The 23,526-nt window shown below is 35.1% G+C and overlaps 1 protein-coding gene across 1 annotated transcript; it reads left to right on the top strand.

The window, feature by feature from the left end:
* The first annotated feature begins 5,293 nt into the window (after window positions 1-5,293).
* Window positions 5,294-7,650, top strand: LOC113740086 (serine carboxypeptidase 1-like). The gene is made up of 8 exons (XM_027267598.2): window positions 5,294-5,621; window positions 5,714-5,821; window positions 5,914-6,185; window positions 6,285-6,524; window positions 6,637-6,755; window positions 6,908-7,003; window positions 7,112-7,217; window positions 7,354-7,650. Exons 1-8 carry the CDS (start codon window positions 5,294-5,296, stop codon window positions 7,495-7,497), a joined length of 1,413 nt encoding a protein of 470 aa, XP_027123399.1. The 3' UTR covers window positions 7,498-7,650.
* Window positions 7,651-23,526: the final 15,876 nt, after the last annotated feature.

Raw genomic sequence — 23,526 nt, forward strand, 5'->3', positions numbered from 1 at the left:
TCTTTTGAGCAAAGGCGAAAACGAAGGCGCTACTTTGAGCAAAAGTGAAGTACAAGATTTTGCTGAAATTCTGCCCGTATTTCTTCAAGTGACTTTTGAGAAGAAATGGATGTCAAATATTTGGGATTAAATAATGGTGATGATGATATTTGTCTCATTGATAGTGCTACTACGCACACCATATTGAAAAATAAAAAATATTTTTCTTGTTTGCAAATGGGAGAGACAAATGTTAATACCATTAGTGGTAGTGCAAAATTGATTGAAGGCTCCGGAAGAGCCACTATATTTCTCCCTGAAGGGACTAAAATTATTGTAAATAATGCACTATTCTCTCCCAAGTCTCGAAGAAACTTATTGAGTTTTAAAGATATCCGCGAAAATGGATATCATATCGAGACAATGACTGAGACAAATGGTGAATTTTTATTAATCACAAGTATCATTTATGGGAAAAAATGCGAAGTAGAAAAATTACCTTCTTTTTCTTCTGGGTTATATTATGCACAAATTAGTGCAATTGAAATTCATCACCTAGTAGACCAGAAGTCTACTCATCCCGATGATTTTATAATTTGGCATGATCGTCTCGGACATCCTGGATCTATAATGATGAGACGAATAATTGAGAATTCACATGGCCACTCATTGAAAAATAAAAAAGTATTAAAAGCCAATGAATTCTCTTGTGTTGCTTGTTCTCAAGGGAAATTAATTATTAGACCATCACAAGTTAAAGTTGGGACTGAATCCCCTGCATTTCTAGAACGAATTCATGGTGATATATGTGGGCCTGTAGATCCACCATGTGGACCATTTCGATATTTTATGGTGCTAATTGATGCATCAACTAGATGGTCACATGTATGTTTATTATCTACTCGCAACTTGGCATTTGCGAGATTGCTTGCTCAAATAATTAAATTGCGAGCACAATTTCCAAATTTTCCAATAAAGAAAATTCGTCTAGATAATGCTGGTGAATATTCGTCACATGCTTTTGACGATTATTGTATGTCCATTGGAATAACTATTGAACATCCTGTAGCCTATGTTCACACACAAAATGGTCTAGCCGAATCACTTATTAAACGGCTACAATTAATTGCTAGACCATTGTTGATGAGGTCTAAACTTCCTTCATCTGCTTGGGGACATGCTATTTTACATGCAGCAACACTTGTGAGAATTAGGCCGACAAGTTATCACACTTATTCTCCCCTACAATTAACTTTTGGTTATGAGCCAAATATTTCTCATTTACGAATATTTGGTTGTGCGGTGTATGTTCCAATTGCACCGCCCCAACGTCGTAAATTGGGCCTACAAAGAAGATTGGGGATATATGTCGGATATGAATCACCTTCAATCATTAAGTATATGGAACCATTAACAGGTGATTTATTTACTGCGAGATTTGCAGATTGTCATTTTGACGAGTCACATTTTCCGACATTAGGGGGAGATAAAAATCAACCGAAAAAGGAAATCACTTGGAAAATATCATTGAATTTCCTTGATTCTCGTACTAAAGAATGTGAATTAGAAGTTCAAAGAATTATACATTTGCAAAAAATTGCAAATCAATTACCGGATGCATTTAATGACTCCAAAAGAGTTACTAAATCACATATTCCTGCTGAAAATGCTCCGATTAAAATTGATGTCCCTGAAGAACAAATCACAAGTGCTAATGAGTCTAAAGCACGCCTGAAGCGTGGGAGACCTCTTGGTTCCAAAGATAAAAATCCTCGAAAGAAAAGAGGAATAGATGAATCAACAATTAGTGACAAAATTCAACCTCCTGAAGAGGTCGCTCCTAAAGAGCCAATTCTTGAAGAGAATGAAACTATAGAAAATTCAATAAATTTTGTCACTTCAAGAAAAAGTTGGAACCGAAAAGAAATAATTATTGATAATATTTTTGCATATAATATAGCACTTGATATTATGGCAGAGGACGAGGATCATGAGCCTAGATCGGTTAATGAATGTCGAGGTAGAAATGATTGGCCAAAATGGAAAGATGCGATCCAATCTGAATTGGACTCACTGGCTAAAAGAAAAGTTTTTGGACCTGTAGTCCAAACACCTGAAGGTGTAAAGCCAGTAGGATATAAATGGGTATTTGTGAGAAAAAGAAATGAGAAAAATGAAATTGTGAGATATAAAGCAAGACTTGTAGCCCAAGAATTTTCACAAAGGTCTGGATTTGATTATGATGAAACGTATTCACCTGTAGTGGATGCTATTACATTTAAATATCTTGTGAGTTTTGCAGTACATGAAAAATTAGATATGCGTCTAATGAACGTCGTTACTGCATATTTATATGAAAATTTTGAAAATGATATTTATATGAGAATCCCCGAAAGATTCAACATGCCTGAAGCATGCAAATCAAATCCTAAAAATATTTATTCTATTAAATTACAAAGGTCTCTGTATGGGCTTAAACAATCTGGACGTATGTGGTATAACCGTCTCAATGAATGTCTGACAAAAGAAGGTTATACTAATGATCCAATATGTCCATGTGTTTTTATTAAGAAAAATGGATCAAATTTTGTGATAATTGCTGTATATGTTGATGATCTAAATTTGATTAGAACTCCTGAAGAGATTCAAAATAATGTTGAATATTTGAAGAAGGATTTTGAGATCAAGAATTTTGAAAAAACAAAATTCTACCTTGATTTACAAATTGAACATTTAAAAAGTGAAATTTTTATCCACCAAACTGCATTTACCCGGAAGGTATTAAAGCGATTTTATATGGATAAGACACATATATTAAGTACTTCAATGGTCGTTAGATCATTAGATCCTAAAAAGGGTCCTTTTAGATCGCAAGAGAAAGATGAAGAGATACTTGGTCCTGAAGTACCATATTTCAGTGCAATTGGTGAAGAATATTGGAATGCGACGATTAAAAGATCTCAAATGATGTTTGCATCAGGGGGAGAAATTAATACACAAGAATATTGTACTCTTTTTCCTTCACTAGGGTTTTTGGTCCCACTGGATTTTTCCCTAGTAAGGTTTTAACGAGGCATATTCTTTGTGTAATGGACATCCAAGGGGGAGTGTTATGAAACAATTAAAAGTATGGATGTCCCTTTGTATTCCCAAGAGGATTAATTCATGATTTATGATTACATTATGTATAGAAGTTACAATTCATAAATCTATTCATGTAGTGGAGAAACCGTTTCATAGGTTTCTTCATATTATTGTAGTAGTGGATGTTTAATAGGATTTATGTACCTTTAATCTTGTAGAGCCTATATATAGATGTACATTGAAACCCTTTGTGAGGACTTTTGTATTAGTTGGAATAACAAGAATATCATTCTCCCTTTCTCTATTCCTTTCTCTAATATCTCCAATATTTCACTTGATATGGTAGTATCTTCATTTTATTAGTTTTATAAAAATTTTCCTTATTTGTGAAGATTTTTTTTAACGTTTAAATTTGTATACACAGCCGAATTTCTCAACAACTGAAAGTGTAAACATGTATCACATCATGGGAAACTTTAGGGTGCTTGGTCAACATCTTTTGATTGGTATTATGCATTGAGACCAAATTTGTTCAATCTTTTGTTTGTAGGTACAAATCAGACACTCCTTCTAAAACTTGAGGAGACAAGAATATTTTTCTCTAATTGTCAAACTCTTCTCAACACCTCTTTTTAAGTACGTTCAATTCACAATATTACTTTGTCTTTATTTCTCAATATTGCCTATTTTTTTGGTACGTTCTGTTAATTATCTTCTACTTGATTACATACTTAAAACCAATTTCCTACAATATCGAAAATTAAACATCATTTTTACATCCCAAAAGAAAATGAAAGTGAAGCTTGTAAACCGAGTCAGGGGAAAAAAAAAAAAAGTAAATCCTTTCGTAAGTTTCTCTTTTAAAAAAAAGGGCTAACAAAAACCAAAAGAAAAAAAACAGCAATTGATAATATAAATGAGGTATGGACTCCCCTTTTAACTTTCTTCTTGTATGTATTAGCCCATCAGCTTGGTTCCCATTGATGGCTAAATATCCAGAGATAGATTTTCATCCATTTCTTTTTTTTTTTTTGCATTTATTTGTACAAAAAAAAGAACAAAAATCAAGAATTCGTAAAGGGCAGGGAAAAAAATTTAAAAAAAAAAAACAAAAACAAAAAACGAAATAGGAGAAATGGTCTAAGTTGTTCTAACGAACCGTTTACGTGGCTCTGTGCTGGTGGCACACTGGCACTGCGTATCTGCAAATGTAGACAAGAGCAAATGCAATTCAACGTTGTTCATTTCATTTAATTATTATGGAAATACCAAAATTTATATTTTTTTAAAGGGTAAAATATACAATATAATATACAAATACCTGATTTTATTAATACATTCTTTATTTTTCGATTTGGACAGAATGCAGAAGATGTCTTTAAAATTTACAAATGTCTAATTTGAATAGTAACGTTTTTTTCTTTGGCGATAAATTGGTCATCAAACTATAAGAAATGTGATATTTTGCTTATTTCGTCCAATCTCATCCTTCAGCTCTCTTATTTTAGGGTTGTGTATGTAAAATATTTATTTGCTCAATTCGCTGTATTTTTGGCATTTGTTTCATCAAAATACCCCCCCTTTTTTTTTTTTTTATCAATATGCCACATTTATGTTTAGAAATCCGTATTTGGCTAAAACAAATGCATTAAATGGAATGCTCTTAAAATAAATAACTGCATTAGATCTCAATGACTGATGAACATAGACAGAATTGGAAGAATGTGACATTTTTGTAGTGGTTGGAAACCTAATTTGTTGTGAAAAGAAAGGTTCGACGTCTAAAAAAAGATTATTGACAGTTAATGAATTGTAATTCCCCAAAGAAAGGAATTTAGAAACAATTATTCATGGAATGCTCAGTTAATAGCTAGCTAGCTATCTGGATTTATGAAGCTCCAAAGGCCTATTGGTTCATCTGCTCATCCTGAATATTGTCTGACCATTTGCCCCCTCTAACTCCTTGATCTTTCTTTTTTTGGTAAAATGGCAAGGCCTCATTTTTGGATTGAAACATATAAAGTACTCTTATGTTTGGTTCACACGTTTTCGGTTGGTGAATAAGACAAGTACAAGAATGAAAAAAGATGCATTAAACAGCTAATTTTACTCCATTGTTACCAATAAAATGTAAGCATTGCATTGGAGAAAGAAACCACAGACATCTAGCTAGCTATACACCCCAAAAATGAATGGTGCATTAGTGCTATATCTCAGTCTTATCTGCCTAATGGCGTCTGCAACACAAAGTCATGGTGGACATGGACATGGGAATGATCCTCTTGTAAATTTCCTTAAGGCTCGTAGCTTAAAAAGATCGGTCAATCATGTGAATGAGGAGTTGGGGAACGAGTACTCCCCAGTTTACATAGGCCCGCAGGAGGGTTTGAAGGAAGCTGACAAGATCACGACATTGCCAGGTGAACCAAATGGCGTGAATTTTGATCAATATTCTGGGTATGTCACTGTTGATCCTAAGGCTGGTCGAGCTCTTTTCTACTATTTTGCTGAGTCTCAAAATTCATCTACCAAGCCTCTTGTGCTCTGGCTAAATGGAGGTACAGTTTTGCCGCAATTACTTTTTGTAGTTTTTTTTTTAAGGTAGAAGTTTCATGAAATGAACTTCTTAAATGGTGAGATTTGGCTACAGGACCTGGTTGCTCTTCACTCGGGGCTGGAGCTATGACCGAACTTGGACCGTTTCGAGTTAGTAAAGGCGGAAAAACGCTGTGGAAAAACCCGTATGCCTGGAACAATGGTAAGAGTTCATAACTTGTAAAACAGGTGTGAATTGATTTGATAAGGCTTAGGATAAAGCTCCAACCAATGAATTTTGTGTTCTACAAACAGTGGCAAATGTACTTTTCCTGGAATCTCCTGCCGGTGTTGGATTTTCTTACTCAAACACGTCGTCTGATTACATTACCGGAGACACAAAAACTGCTGCAGATTCTTATACATTTCTGGTCAATTGGTTAGAAAGATTCCCAGAGTACAAAACCAGAGATTTCTTGATAACTGGAGAAAGTTATGCTGGCCATTACGTGCCTCAACTTGCTCAATTGATCCTCCATATTAACAAGATAACTAACCAAACTGTTATTAACTTGAAAGGAGTTGCTGTAAGTCTTAAATTTCTTGAATCATCAATTGTTTTTATTTAATTTAACCAGCTTACCTTACATATTACATGATGATTATACTTTGCCCATGGTTTTCAGATTGGTAATGGATACTACGATATTGAAGCACAAAACAGTGGATCTTATGATTATTACTGGACACATGCCCTAATATCTGATGAAATCCATCATGGTATAGTTTCCAATTGCAATTTTTCCTCAGCATATCCACCTACAGAGGCTTGTCAAGCATACCAAAGCCAAGCAAATTCAGCTATAGGCAATATCGATTATGACAATATTTATGCTCCCTTGTGTTCTTCAAATACTCCTCCATGGGTACTAAAACTTGATTCGGCACACTACCATTTTTATTCCTTTCTGATTTTCTCCTTTAAATGAAAACCAAATTGAACTTTCATACTCATAAATATCTCTCTGATTGAAACAGATAAATGAGTATGATCCATGCTCATTTAATTATGCTTACACTTACCTGAATACTCCTGCCATGCAAAAGTCACTTCATGCTAATACATCTGGAATCCCTGGACCTTGGGAGACCTGCAAGTACGTACCATACAACGTTTTGTCATTCTATTCCAGTAGAATATAGGAAATCCACAATTAGATACCTAATTTTGCACTATCCTTTTCATTTTATTCAGCTGAGTTTTTCTTCTTCTTCTTCTTCTTCTTTTAAAACTTAATTGTATACACAGTGGCTACATAGGCTCTCATTGGGATGATGAGCCAGATACAGTGTTACCTGTCATCAAGGAGCTCACTTCAAGTGGCATTAGCGTTTGGCTGTACAGGTAAGGAAGTGAAAAAGATATGCTAAGCTGTAAAATCATGAATACCTGAGGATCGACCTGCCTATCTAGTTAGTGTCTGTTTAAAAATTTGAACATTTTCAATTGCAGTGGAGACACAGACAGTGTATGTTCTGTGACAACAACTAGGTACGGCTTGAACAAACTCGGGTTATCGGTGAAAACTCCTTGGTATGCTTGGTACACTCAAGGCGAGGTAAAAAACAATCAACTGCATATCATACATTTTCTTGTTTGCTTTTCCCTTTCTTTGGTAACAAGAATGAAGAATCCTATGTTTAGTTCTTGTCCAAGTAAAACCAAATTTGACCCTCTTTTTTATACTTGTTCAGGTTGGTGGTTATGCAGTGGAATATGAAAACTTGACCTTTGTGACAGTAAGGGGAGCTGGACATTTTGTTCCGAGTTATCAGCCTGCCCGGGCGCTAACTTTATTCTCATCCTTCTTGGATGGAAGGCTTCCACCTTCCAACTAGAGCTAATTAAAGCAGTGTATGATCAATCGTGAAATGGAATTTGACCTGAGATATACCTACGAAATTATTCACCTTTTACTGATCAGTTGTGTATGCATATGATCTTGTCTATTTTCTTGAATCAAGATTATCAATCCTTAAACTTGCTTGCTATATTTCTGTAATTACTATAATTAATTACCATGAATTTGGTTCCTGCCAAAAAGTCATCTTATCTTTTTTTTTTTTTTTTGAAGGGAAAAGACCTTTTTAATTGATCTGCATTTAAGATTGTACAAGGGTCCAAAAAATACCAAATGACACCAATATCTTAACATGTTTACTGTCATGTTTGTTCTTGAAAAGTAATCTCAACTGTTCTTGACCGAAGCATGTGACATGATTAAGAGCTTAACAGCAAAATCTTGGTCACTTGGAAGTAAATCCCGAAGAGGATTTATATTTGATACCTCATTTGTCATCCCCATACAACTATCTTTCCACTTCTTGAAAAGATGCTAAATTTTGCGTATAATCATTTATAAAATCAGATCATGACAATTTGTTCCAAATCAACCGGGTCGAGCGTCAATTTTTCATGCTCTTTTGGTGAGAAACTTCCCCCTTCAAATCGCATCTAAATAGTTGTATAATGAATGCACAGAATATATAGGGTCATTCGCGTTGACTAATTAGCTTATCGAATCATTCTCTTTAAACTCATTCTTTTCGTCATGAATGATCTGTTTACCCCAAAATGGTATGAACCGATGAAAAAATTCCAATTCATTGGACCTATCGATACAATCATATAGAAAGGTCAAGGGCGCCATATTCTAGGGCCCAAATCATATAATTGAATAAATCTTCCTCTATCTCAGATCAAGGATAAAACAAAATTCATGAAGTGATCAGCTCTGCATTATATCTAACAGATTCTTGGGCTTGGCCAAAGAAATAATGTCACTCAATCATTATCAAACAGACTACAATTTTTTTTTGTCCCATGAAGATCCATTAGAGCACCTCCTACTTCTAATAGCCATGAGCTACATCCAAATCATTCCCAACGAGTCCATAAGAAGCGATTCCACATTTTTCAACAGGTTTGGGTCCAGATCCGAATAATAACCAAAAATCTTGAATGACTGATCCGACAGGATAACTCAAAAGATAAAAAAGTATCATTAATTTTTTCATGCTAGTTCCAAGTTTGAAGTACCATTACAAATAAGAATATACTCCGTTACATGATTTCAATAATGCGAAGAGTATTAAGAGAAGCTGTAAAGTTCTAACCAATTTTAGGCTATAGTACTGTGACTGACTTTATGTATCTGCCACATGATTCGCTTGATCCTTCTAAAGCATGAGGTGACCATACTCTTTACCTAATTATCCTGCTATCTTCATGGTATTACAATTTTATCTAATTGATTTTTTTTCTCAAGAATACAAGATTATACAGATAATTGGAACAACTAATGCGACACAACAATAACCTACACATGGTAGGAAAATCACTGATATAAATTAACTTGATTTCAGGGTCATAGTCAAACTTCTGACCTTGGCAATAGGAGCACTTTAAAATTTACCCTGGTCATTTCTTAAGGAATAAAGGTTGATAACCTTTAACCAATGTTTTCTGAGATTTGCCTACCTACTCACTCTCTCTCTCTCTCTCTCTCTCTCTCTCAACAGAACGGTATGTATTTTTTTTGGAATAGAAACAATTGAAGTTGTTTTGATGCAATCCGGCCAGAAAATATGAAGAAAAGGTGCTTAAGTATTTCTTAAATTCACTCTTCACAACAAGGTTTTCCAAGCATCTTCAATTCATTTTGTGTAGTGAATTTGTACGTGATCCACAACTTTTTTTATGTAAAATTTGATAGTTTAAAGATGAATTGTAAATACTCTATGCATAGTTTTACATCCATGTTAAATTATATGTTGAAAGTTTAAAATCATGTTATAGGAAAATTGTTCAATTTTTAATATAACATACGGTGTTTTGTTAAATTCAAATTAAACATATCCGAACCATCAATTACACCCTGCAATTTCATCCATGCAAAGACCATATAGCAGATTCACATACCAATTACAATACCAAGGCAATGGGCTAATCCAATAATATTTTAGCGCAAATCATGATGAGCCCCAGCATACTTTAACCAAGTCATTAGTAATTCCAAGATATTATCAGTCGGTCAATATTTTTCATATTTTTCCAATATGGGACGCAAGTAGAGCTGTTAAGTTAATCAAGTAGCTCGAAAGCTCGTTAGAGCTCGGCTCGTTAAGACTCGAGTTCGGCTCGTTAATTTTGGTTAACGAGTCGAGCTCGAGCTCGAAACATGCTCGTTTAGTTAACGAGCCGAGTAAGCTCGGCTCGTTTGATACTCGAGTAGCTCGTTAGAGCTCGTTAATGAAGGGCATATTTGTCATTTTAGAAATCAAAATTATAAAAATTAAAAATTATAGGTTTTTATTAAGGTTAATTTGCACGAGCTCGAACTCGTGAAGCTCGACTCGTTTGTGATAAACGAGTCGAGCTCGAGTTCGAACTCGAGCCACATGTACATTTAACGAGCCGAGTTCGAACACATTTTAAAACTCGTTTTCCTAACGAGCTCGAGTCGAGCTCGGCTCGAATTAAACTCGAGTCGAGCTCGGCAGCCAAATACTCGGCTCGATTAACAGCTCTAGACGCAAGACATGGAATAAAAAAAAAAAAAAAAAAGAACTTGATGCAAAATGCAAAGCTGATCGCTAGCTGAATTTATGAACCTCCAAAGGCGTTTTTGGTTCATCTGCTCATCCTAAATGTTACCTGATATTTGACCACTCTCACTTCATGGTCTTCTATTCTCCCTATTTAGGTTGGTTTTATTGGTAGGACTGCAGCAGCTCATTCTTGGCATTAAACCTATAAAATATCTCATGTTTTGGTTCACACGTTTTTAGCTGGTAAATACAACAATTACAAGAATGGGAAAGAAATCGCAAAAATGAAGCCTTGCATTAGAGAAAGAAATCACACAGACATCTAGCTAGCTATACATCCCAAAAATGAAAGGTGAAATACTGTTATATCTCACTCTTATCTGCCTAGTGGCATCTGCTACACAATGTTATGGCGGACTTGGACATGAATATAGATGTGACGGTACTCTTGTGCAATTCGTTAAGGCTCGTGGGTTAAGAAAACCAATCAATCATGTGAGTGAGGATTTGGTAAATGAGTATTCGCCAGTTTATTTTGGCCCCCAAGATGGTTTGAAGGCAGCGGACAAGATCACAACTTTGCCATGTGAACCAAATGATGTAAAGTCTGATCAATATTCAGGGTATATCATTGTTGATCATGAGACTGGTAGAACTCTTTTCCACTATATTTTGCTGAGTCTCAAAACTTTTCTACCAAGCCCCTTGTGCTATGGCTAAATGGAGGTACAATTTTCGTCCCTATTCTTCGTAACTATTGGTTCCTAGGTGTACATTTCATGAAAAGAACTTATTAGACGGCGAGATTAATTCTACTATAGGACCTGGTTGCTCCTCACTCGGGGATGGAGCAATGACCGAACTTGGACCATTTCGAGTTAGTAAAGGTGGAAAAACACTATGGAAAAACCCATATGCCTGGAGCACTGCTAAGAACTCATAATTTGCTAAGCGTGCTGTTAATTGATTTGGACAAATTCAGAAAAATCTCCAACTAGCGAGTTTTTCATTTTACAAACAGAGGCAAACACACTCTTCTTGGAATCCCCTGCGGGTGTTGGATTTTCTTACTCAAATACATCATTTGATACATAACCGGAGACACAAAAACTGCGGCAGATTCTTATACATTTTTAGTCAATAATTGGTTAGAAAGATTCCCAGAATACAAAATCAGGGACTTCTTGATACGGGGGAAAGCTATGCCGGTCATTACGTGCCTCAACTTTCTCCACCAATCCTCTATAACAACAAGATAACTAACCGAACTGTCATTAACTTGAAAGGAATTGCTGTGCAAAAATCACTTCATGCAAATACCACTGGTATCCCTCGACCCTGGGAAGCCTGCATGTACATACTAGCTTTTGTTATTCTACTGCAGTAGTACGTAGGAAATCTACGGTGGATACTTTATTTTACACTATCCTTTCCATTATATTAAACCAATTTTTTTTAATTAACTTAATTCTACACACAATGGCTAGATAAACTCTAACTGGAGTTGACGAGCCAGACATAGTGTTACCTGTAATCAAGCAGCTCACAACAAGTGGCATTAGGGTTTGGATTTACGGGTAATGGAATGAAAAGTTTGTGCTAACCAAGCTGTAAAATAATGAATATATGAGAACCTGCCTATCCAGTTTTAGTGTCTAATCAAGAACTGGAACATTTTAAATTGCAGTGGAGATACAGACATTGTAGTATCTGTGACAACAACTAGGTATGTCTTGAACAAACTCCTTGGTATGCTTGGTACACTCAAGGCGAGGTAATTAAAAAAGAATCTACAGCATATCGTACATTTTTTTTTTGGTGGAAAGAATCCTGCATTCAATGCTTGTCCAAGTAGAACCAATTTTTATCCATTACCAACTTTGATCCTATGTCAAATACTTGTTCAGGTTGGTGGTTATGCAGTGGAATATGAAAACTTAACCTTTGTGACAGTAAGGGTAGCTAGACACATTGTTCCTAGTTATCAGCCCGCCCGGGCACTCACTTTGTCTTCATCCTTGATAGGTTGCGATTTTATCATTTATTTTATTATTAATTTCCCCTATTACCTGACCTGATATGGATTAATTATTAGATTCTATTCACTTTTCGTAATTTACACTTATTTGAGGGAGTAGAACAAAAATATCACAATTAAGGCCAATTTGCCAGTCATCGGAAAAGAGTTCAAATAGCAGATCTTCAGGGGTATTTTTGGAATAAGGAAAATAAGTCCTTTTTGGTAATTCGCGGAAGACAGCATTAAAAAGAGAAACGAAGGGCTGAAGTCAGGGGGGCTTCTTCCTCTCCGCAAGGGAGCCGCCGGACAGATTAGAGTCAAGGAGAATAGGAAATAGCAGTAGACTTTAGATAGAAAAAAGTGTGAAGAGGACTAGCACCACTTTTAGCTTAGTTTTTAGTTTTGACTTTTCCTCTTTTCGTCTTATTATGCTGTTGCTTCCATCGGATGTGAAGGCAAAGAAAAGCAATTGGGCATTCTTTGTAATCTTGACTTTTCCTTCATTGCCGAAGTGAATTGAATTTTCCCAATTTCGGAGTCAATGGCCGCTACTATTGCTTCGATTTCCTATGGGTTTTTCGCATTAGGGATGAACTAAATTTTCTTTTCTAGTCAAGGAACAACGGAGGTTTTGGTTCGCCTAAAAATTGTGAGATCGATTTAATTTTATCTTTTTCTTTTATTTATTAGTATTCGCATATTCTTATTTGCAGCGCTTGTGATTATTTAATTAATTGATTGTCTTGAATCCAGATAATTAGTTGATTGGGTAATCTATTGTCAATTAGGGCATTAAATCTGTAATTATTTAATTGCTCTAAAATAGTGACAACTGGCATGATTGGGTTTGTGTCGGGGGAATACGCGAGTTAATCTGAAATAACCCTGGTAGTGTGTTATTTGATTAGAATAGGGCCCTTCTAATACGTAAGGCAATTGGGGAATTGAATCTTACGGGCATACCTAAGATTACTCTTCAATTAGGGCAGTGATTAACGGGCGTACCTTAATCACCAACACAGTAAAGAGGGGTTGACTGTCATCGCTTGTTTGGCAGTTATAACCTATTTATTGATAAATAATTGGAATTGCCTTTGCTTCGATGATCAATTAGGTGAACCTTTGCTGAAGTCATTCCTTGGCTAGATCATTAGTTATCATTCATTTGACTTTAGTAAATTGTTATTTAATTTTTAGTAGCTTTTTAAATTTTATTTGAATTTCTTTGGTTGTCATCTTTTGCACAAAAACACCCCCTTATTACTGTGGATTTGAAAAGAAACTGTTATACCCAATCCATGTGGATTCGACCCTACTTACCACTATTTACAAGAAATTAACTTTAGTTGAACAGGTTTTTATTATTGCATAGGCTGACAACCTGTCAATTTTTGACGCCGCTGCCGGGGACTGGTGCCAGATTAATTTGTTTCTTTTTGAGTTCATCTTGTTTTCATTCTTTTTATTTATTTTTCTATTTGTTTTATATAGTTTATGACTGCTAACATTTCGTATTTTGATGATAGATTGGACTTTATTCCTGAATGGGGTTATGAGATTCGTGTTTTTCCTAATGATCAATGGACTGTTACAAATTGTGGAACTTATTTTGCCTCAGGTTATTCAACCGACCCATGCCCCGCATTCCAAGATAATCTAAGTGCTTCAATTGATCCTTTTGGAGATTTTCCACCTCAATATCAAACGTAGTATTACCCTTATTCAAACGGGTATGATCAAGGATGGTGGAATGACTCCAATTTTAATTATGCGACCAGGCCAATGGGTTTTCAACAGCAAGAGTCTCAACAACCATCATCCATGTCAGGTATGTCTCTTCAGGAAATGATTGAATTATTCGCTACTAATACATATCGATTTCATCAGAAGACACAAGCGAGTACTCGTAACACGGCGGATCAAGTGCAACTATTGACATCCGAGATGGCAGATCAAGTGCATCTATTGACATCCAGGATAGCGCGATTAGTTTCTCACCTTGAAGAATTACCCTCACAACCCAATATCAACCTTGAAGAATATGAGAGTGCAATTATCCGGCCAAATGACATGGAACTGCAAGAATTTCTAAAGATGCAGTTGAAAAGGAAAGTGAAGTGCAAGAAATAAGACCCTAATATCAATCCGTCCAAGTGAATGAATCCAGTGAACAATCTTCAAATGCGGTGACATCTCATCCATGCTTTCATCAATATTCTCCTGACTCTTATTCTTCAATTCCTGTTAGTGAAATTGACTTTATTATACCAGAAAATTTAAAATTTCATGACAGGAATAAGTTAAGAGTGATGATAGCAAAATATCTTGAACCGATAAATGCGTGTGATAGAGGAGTGAGTGGAGAATGCAAATTATCATTGACTTGTTTGGCGCCATTTACTAGTCCATGGAAGCCCATAGCTCGTATACCTATGGATTACTCTATTCACGGGGGTTATCGGGACTATATAGAGGATGAAGCATTAAGACGAGTCACAAGATTTTATCCTCCATGAACAAAACATGATAATGTCTAGCCAAAAACATTAAAGAAAGGCGCTCACTGGGAGGCAACCCAATTGTTTCTTTTAATTGTTTGTTTGATTTTGTGTGATAGTTTAAATATGTTTTCCTTGAATTTGAATGATTTCGGGTTTCAATTTTCGTTTTGATGATTTGTAGATGTCCTTCTGTCATGACGTACGGAGAGCTCATGGTCAAAATCGTCAGAAGGGGTTCCTGTCCTCATGACGCCCCCGCGTCATGACGTACGGAAAGCTCATGGTCAGAATCGTCAGAAGGGATTTTTGCCCTCATGACGCGCCCGCGTCATGTCATATGGAGAGTTCCAGATTCAGTGCCTTCATGACGTGTCCGCGTCACGTTCGCGGGAAAGGTAAGTATTCAAAAAACTCAAGAACGATTATTGATTTTCTGTTAATCTCTACTTTTGAACTCCAAAAATAAATTTTGTCAATAATAATAATAAAAAAAAGATGATATATATAAAAAAAAATTTCAAAATTTTTTTTTTTCAAGTAACAAGAAGAAAAAAAAAGGGAGTCTTTCCGTGAAAACAAAAAAAAAAATTCTAAAATGAAAAAAAACGAAAAAGCAAAAAAGAAAAAAAGAAAAAAGAAAAAAAAACACAAATACTATTTTCTTTTTCTTTTCATTTCTTTCGTTTTCTTTTCTTTCTTTCCTTTCTTTCTCTTTTCTTTCTTTTTTCTCCCCTGTTTCTTCTTCTCTTTCGGCCGAGCACACCTCAAGCCCGCTGCCATCTCCTTCACCCGCGACCAACGCCGAGCGACATCGCACGCTGCCCCTGCCTACAGTCACACGACCACCACTGCCGCTGCTAGTGTGCCGCGCGTCGTCCACAGCCGACTCCGCCAGCCCACGCCGCCGTGCGCCAACTTCTCCAGCGCCGCTCACTTGCGGCCTGCCATCGCAGTCGCGGGCTGCAACTCACCGTTTTCGCGCCTCCACCTGCCGCGTCTCGTGCCCAAGCAGAGGACCGCCGCCGTCGATCCAGTGCAGCGCCGCCACCAGCTATCCACCACTGTCTCGCGCGCTCTCTCCTCTCCCTCTCGGTCACGACAGTCGCCGCTGCCGCCATCTCCTCTCCCCATCGACATCGTGCGCCATCTCTTCCTTTGCCGCACCTTCGCTCTAGGTAGTCGTCAAGGTGGAGAATTTGGCGGCATTTATTCAGCAAGCGGGGTTTTTCACCCCAATTCCCGCCTCGCTCACCACTTTGACCCGATTCCAGGGGAGTTCTATTACCCTTTTCCCTACTTTTGCTGTTTCTTTGCCACATTAAGGGCAATGTGTCATTTAGGTGTGGGGGGGGATTGGATCAGCTGTGTGCTACTGTTTCTAGTTTTTAGTTTTCTTTTATTTTTAGTTTGTTATTTGTCTAATTTTCGTTTACTTTTTTTGTCATTTATCTGTCTAGCTCTCCTATGACTGCCAAAGTTTGATGTTGGATTGTTGTCTCTAATTCTGCTATTGCCAGGTTTTAATAATAAAAGTGTATCTAGTTAATGTGGTTGAGTCCAAGAACATCTCTTTGATGAATATCGATGATTGTTTGGCTCTTCAAATTTTTGGTTAACTTTTCTAGGTATAGGGAATGATTGTTGGCATTTTCATGTGAATTGGTCCGGTTATTAACTTTAGTTCTCCATGTTTGAAAATAAGGCTAGCTGATGTAAATTCTCTTTTGATTTTTGTGTTATTTGGCTGTGAATAAGAGTTGACTGTACTCCGCTAGTCTTTACTACCGAGTAACCGGGGATCTTCATCAAAAGTGTCGATTCTCGCGTAAAAAAGTAGTAATTGCTATGAGTACGTGATCACGTGGCGATAGAAGCTGAGTAACCGGGCTCTTTCATCTAACAAATGTCAGAGTTCACGTCCAAAGGTTCCAATGGCTAGCGACTAAGTCTTTTGTTACTATTAAGAAAAGCAAAAAAATAAATAAAAAAAAGAGAAAAGTAGAAAAATATGATAAAAAAGAAGTGAAAGTTGTGTTAGTGTGTGATATAAGTCAGCTTGCCAAATTATTGATTTAATGTTGAGATTTTGGTTAATAGTTGGACCATTTACTGATAAATGTTGAGCGATCATTCCTTCTTTTTAGATTAGTTAACTTGGAATTGAAGGAGCTTGTAGTTTAGAAGCTAACCAAAGTGATGTTTTTTGGATCTTTATCACTGATGCTTGATATATGTTTTTCTTGGTATCTTGGCAATAAGATAGATGGAGCAATAGCCATTGTCAAATATTGGTGTTTGTTTACTGTTCCTATACTTGAGGGCAAGTATGGTTTAGGTGTGGGGGGAATTGATAGGTTGCGATTTTATCATTTATTTTATTATTAATTTCCCCTATTACCTGAGCTGATGTGGATTAATTATTAGATTCCATTCACTTTTCGTAATTTACATTTATTTCAGGGAGTAGAACAAAAATATCACAATCAAGGCCAATTTGACAGTCATCGGAAAAGAGTTCAAATAGCAGGTCTTCAGGGGTATTTTTGGAACAAGAAAACACAAGTCCTTTTTGGTAATTCGCAGAAGACAGCATTAAAAAGAGGAACGAAGGGCTGAAGTCAGGGAGGGGCTTCTTCCTTTCCGCAAGGGGAGCCGCCGGACAGATTAGAGTCAAGGAGAATAGGAAATAGCAGTAGACTTTAGATAGAAAAAAGTGTGCAGAGGACTAGCACTACTTTTAGCTTAGTTTTTAGTTTTGACTTTTCCTCTTTTCGTCTTGTTATGCTGTTGCTTCCATCGGATGTGAAGGCAAAGAAAAGCAATTGGGCATTCTTTGTAATCTTGACTTTTCCTTCATTGCCGAAGTGAATTGAATTTTCCCAATTTCGGAGTCGATGGCCGCTACTGTTGCTTCGATTTCCTATGGGTTTTTCGCATTAGAGATGAACTAAATTTTGTTTTCTAGTTAAGGAACAACGGAGGCTTTGGTTCACTTAAAAATTGTGAGATCGATTTAATTTTACATTTTTCTTTTATTTATTAGTATTCGCATATTTCTTATTTGCAGCGCTTGTGATTATTTAATTAATTGATTGTCTTGAATCCAGATAATTAGTTGATTGGGTAATCTATTGTTAATTAGGGCATTAAATCCGTAATTATTTAATTGCTCTAAAATAGTGACAACTGGCATGATTGGGTTTGTGTCGGGGGAATACGCGGGCTAATCTGAAATAACCCTGGTAGTGTGTTATTTGGTTAGAATAGGGTCCTTATAATATGTAAGGCAATTGGGGAATTGACTCTTACGGGCATACCTAAGATTACTCTTCAATTAGGGCAGTGATTAACGAGCGTACCTTAATCACCAACACAGTAACGAGGGGTTGACTGTCATCGCTTATTTGGCAGTTATAACCTATTTATTGATAAATAATTGGAATTGCCTTTGTTTCGATGATCAATTAGGTGAACCTTTGCTGAAGTCATTCCTTGACTAGATCATTAGTTATCATTCATTTGACTTTAGCAAATTGTTATTTAATTTTTAGTGGCTTCTTAGATTTTATTTGAATTTCTTTGGTTGTCATCTTTTGCACAAAAACACCCCCTTATTATTGTGGATTTGAAAAGAAACAGTTACACTCAATCCCTATGGATTCGACCCTACTTATCACTATTTACAAGAAATTAACTTTAGTTGAGTAGGTTTTTATTATTGTACAGGCTGACAACCTGTCAATCCTTCGATGGAAACCTTCCACCTTCCAGCTAGAGCTAATTAAACCAGAGTGTATTATCAATAGGGAAACTGAATTTGACGGGAGAAAATATCTGCATTAATTGAGTTATCTCTATGAACTATTTTCCTTGCATTGATCGGTTGTGAGAGAATGGGCGGGATTTAAATGGGATTGAAAAATATAGGTCCATCATCCATGGTTGAACAATTCTGTAAAGGTCATGGGACCAATATCGGTAGGATGAAAATGGGTTAGGCCCATTTTGATACCGCCCAAATATCCAATAGCTCCTATTTTATTTTTTAATTTTTATTTTTGCATTTTTTTTTTCTAAATCTCATTTCTCTTTACTTGATAAAAAGTATATACTTCATTTTAATTTCTCATGTAATAATTTTTCAAAATAAATATTTTTTAGGGAGTTCCACTTACTGTTTTCCTTGATTGGACCCAAAATATTAACAAATATATTAATTTGATGGGCTATTTTATGGAAAATCAAAATGAGGTGCATCTAATTACCAACTCAAAAAATGTTTGTATAAATCTATCAAAAAAGGATCATATTTCATATTTCAAATCTTTGTCTACCAAGCATTTCAGAACATCACTAGGCATTTCATCATATTAAGGAGAACAAATTTATGTCATAATAACTCTACAATCAAGATTGGTACAACAATAATATTTTTCTAACCAATGAAATCTTTGTACACAATGCTATGTTTTAGTTATTAGCAATAATTAATTTGTAACAACAATTAATTTTGTATAATGAAATTTCAAATGAAATTTATGCCATTGGACACAAATTTTCTCATGAGCAAAAGATATAGATTAAAGATTTTAAAAATAAGAAAAAAGAGTTAAAAACAAAAAACTAGCAATGTACCGCGGAAGTTCAAGTGCATTCAACATATAATTTAAAAATTTACTTAATCAGGAAAAATTATTCAATATATAATTCAACAAAATGGATGGGATGGACTTGGGTTGATTATAGGATTGTAAATATGGGCTCATACCCAAATTTACCCATATTCATTTTAGAACTTATTTGGGCGGGACAAATATTGGATGGGTTTAGATTAGTTCCGCCCAATACTCAACTTACTCATATAAAATTTTTGTTGATATTAAGCTAATTCATTAATTATAGGCCCAATAAACCTTCTATTAATTCATTTAATTTATTTTTAATTTTGTTTAGTTACTCTTATTTTATTTTTTATTTTTTAATTAGTCTTAGTTGACTAAACCTAATTTGAAAAGAAATTTTTTCTAACCTATTTTCTAATTTTATCTCGAAATTCCATATTTTAATTTTTTTCTTTTTATTTTCCTTTCATTTTTCATTTTTTATTTTTTCATTTTTTTTATTTTTTAACGTTTGCCTCCTTTGTGCAAAGCAGCCATTTAAGGCTTCGTCCAACAATCTAGCTTCTGATTAAAGATTTAAATTACAAATGAAAAATGGAGAAGAAATATATTTGCAATCTAGAAAAGGGTTCTAAATGGAGTTGTGGCAAGTGCTAAAAGATGGTAGCTAGGATAGAATTGGACTGGTGAGGTTTTCAAGAGCAGAATTGGAGAAAAGAACAGAGGAAAAGACATAAGAAAAGAGAAAGGAAGAAATAAATATATTTATAAATATTTATAAATATATTTTAAACAGAAAATTAATATTTATATATGAATATATATATGGTGGATGGGTATGTGGGATAAGCATTTGAACGAGAAAGAAGAAAGATATGAAAAGAAAAAAGAAATTAAAGGTAAAAAATTGATTATTAAATTTGATACCCATTCCTTATCAATATTTACCAAGCACCCCCATTTGTAATCATACCTTTGTCCAAAACCCATACTAATTTTTTGTAAATGATTCCAATTACAATTCCGATTCCTAAACATGAACCAAGCGGCCCCTTAGAAAATATTGGACCCATGGGATACCCAAATGAACATAGACAAACCCATTAAATAAATGCGTATCACAATGCAATCCAATTTATGGACGGGAATAGGTATTTAAATGGGATTTTGGGCCTTATTGCTAGCTCTAGATATGTATATAAAGTTCTATTTTGTTAAATCAAAATTATCATTCCTTAAGCTTGCTCTATTTTGTAATTATTAAAATTCATGACCATAAATTTGCATCTTGCCAAAAAGCTATCTTATCATGTTAAGTGTCATGTTTGTTCTTAATTAAGTAACCTTATAGTGATGGAGTTAGGGAGGGGCATGAAGGGACCACCGCTCCCCCAAGTTTTACAAAATTATTTTTTTTCTTTAGAAAATTAAAGATTTTCAAAGGTTGCTCTATAAATTTAACTTTTGCCCCTACAAAACTTGAGACTAATTTATGTTATACATGTAAGTTTTAGATATATTAAATTTCGGTTCGTCTATGCGAGTTGGTTAAAAATTTAACAACAAAATCCAGGTCACTTGGAAGTAAATCCCAAAGAGGATTTATATTCTATGTCATCCCTACTTATAACCTCCTTTTTAAAAAAAAAAAAAAAAAGATCGCAACTTAGACTGTCAGTTGAACTAGACTGGCCAGAACTCTGTCCAATTTATATTAGGCTGAATTTTATAAAATATGAATTGAGCTGATTTTGTGTCAAAACATTTTGCCCGATTTGAAAGTGAACTAAGCTCACTTAAGATTCAGTCCGAATAATATTATGTATATAGCTAGCGAGGCATATATATATATATATAAATATATAAATATATATATATATATATATATATATATATATATGTATATATGAGTAAGCTTAATAGTCAGCAACACTTCTAATCAATCATGCTGTACTATAACCAACCGATAATTGGTACAGATCAAATTTTAATTAAGCACTCATTTAATGGTCAACTTGAGCTCCAATGCTAATTAATATACACTCATTCAACAACTAATCAAAAAATCTTTAATGTCAATGGATTTACTTTTTGGTCTTCTGGTCAATCTATAATTCCCAACTTTAACCCCAACTCTAGTATGCAACCCACGGTTTTTTGCTCAAACAATAACTTTTTAACCAAAGAAAAAAACACGACTCTAATTGCAAACTAAAAGGATGAAAGATGCATTAGCATTGGTTATCTCTTCTAAGGCTTGTATGCCTAGTGGCATCTGGGCAATCTTTTGGAGGAAAAGAGCATGTTTTTAAGCTCCAAAGGCATCTGAGTTCATCTTCTCATCCTAAATATTTTCTGACTATTTGACCCATCTGACGTCTTGATCTTCTCTTCTTTCTTTTGGTTATACATTTTCGGTAGGATGGCAGCATCTCATTTTTGGATAGAAACAAACATGAGTTAAACATTACTTACCAAATAAAATTTTGGGAATTGTTTTGGTGCTGGAAATGAATTTAGACAGAATACTGTAATCTTACAATTTTTAGAATAGCATCGCCCCATTATCTTTTAGGTACCATTCTTGTAATTTACATGTAGTCTCTAAATAGAGATGCATTTTCAGCATTTGTGTCTTCTCTGCTTATTTATTTGAATTTTCCAGCCAGAGGCAAACAAGTTCAACCAACCTACCCACCTGTCAAAATATGAACAATTAAGTGTGATTCAGTGGCGGAATCAGAAAAAATTCTCAGTGGGAGCAAAAGTAACACTAAAATTTTTTACCTACTCTTTTTCTAGTTTTTTAAGTCAAAAAATATTCACCAACAAGTTGAAATGAAAAGGGATTTTTTTTAGCTTAATTCAAATGAAACTTTGTAACCCACATATCCTTTCAGAATATTAATTCATGAACCAACTTAGATGATCACGTGCTTCTTTCACTTCCTTCATAAAAAAACTCCGAGGGCACACTTGAGATTATATCAAAATTCTATGGATATTATAAAAATTTAAGGGAGGGCCCCCACTGCCCCCACCTTAAATCCACCACTGGTGTGATTTCACCATCAAATTAATAAATCTTACATACTATTCTATTTTCTCCGGATAAAGTAGAATATTTTGTTAAACCCTATTCATACAGAGACATCATTTGTACTACTACTATAACATTACACACAATTTAATGTTTCCATGAATTGTTAGACTAATGATTAATGTATCCATGTTTGTCGGGAACGTTGTTTTTCAGCCAAGAATCCAAAATCTGCAACTCATATAGCTTACGTTGGCATTTTGTTTTTTCTTTGGTCAATGATCAACAATCAATCTTCAACTACTAAAAATGGGCATGGCTTTCGTGTTTATGACCAGGACATTGAACCCACGACGGACAAAGCTCCATGAAAGGCAGCTCGGGATGTTGAATGGAATAGACCTGGAGAAAAGGAACAAGTAGAGCTGTTAAACGAATCGAACTATTCGGTAGCTCGGTTCGTTTCAACACGTTTATGTTCGTGAAAGACTCGTTCGAAACTTTAAACGAACCGAGTTCGAACGAATTTTTTTGTTCGATTAATAATCAAGCGAACACGAGCATGTTCATGAGTTTTAACGAATGTTCGCGAACATGAACATAATTATCATTTGACAAATTTTAGGGTTAATTTTGTGGCTAGACTTTTATAATTGGAGGGTTTTATTTGTTATTTTTATGTTAATGTTAGTTATATAGTTAATGAATAATAGAATTTAGTCACTTAGTGCTTTAATTATTTTTTAGAATGATTAATGATTTGTATGGCATATTTAAGGCTTAAAATAATTTGGATTCGAGCATTTCGAGTATGTTCGCGAATGGCTCGTTTATATTAAACGAGTACACTAACTCCAACTCGAACATGAACTTTGGTTAACGAACCGAACACAAGCACAGGTTTGGAGTTCGAAAATTAACGAACGAGGCGAACATTGTTCAAATCGCTTAATGAACAGAGCTCAAACATGAGATACTCAATTCGATTCGACTCGTTTACAGCTCTAGGAACAAGTGAAAGAAGGTGTTTTGAATAGGGCTAATGTTGACCTCTGGAGACTTGCTTGTGGGTTCTACACATTATTTTAAAAGGCATTTTTTAGGCCAGTCTAGGAACAGGCCTTAAGACAAGAT

The sequence above is a fragment of the Coffea arabica genome, chromosome 1c (assembly GCF_036785885.1).
Source record: "Coffea arabica cultivar ET-39 chromosome 1c, Coffea Arabica ET-39 HiFi, whole genome shotgun sequence".
In the NCBI taxonomy this organism is placed as follows: Eukaryota; Viridiplantae; Streptophyta; class Magnoliopsida; order Gentianales; family Rubiaceae; genus Coffea; species Coffea arabica.

Excerpts from the sequence above, each read along its gene's own strand:
- LOC113740086 (XM_027267598.2), top strand. The coding sequence starts at position 5,294 with ATGGCGTCTGCAACACAAAGTCATGGTGGACATGGACATGGGAATGAT. Across the intron at positions 5,822-5,913 it reads CCCGTATGCCTGGAACAATG|TGGCAAATGTACTTTTCCTG; the intron begins GTAAGAGTTCAT and ends TTCTACAAACAG. Across the intron at positions 6,525-6,636 it reads CTTCAAATACTCCTCCATGG|ATAAATGAGTATGATCCATG; the intron begins GTACTAAAACTT and ends TGATTGAAACAG.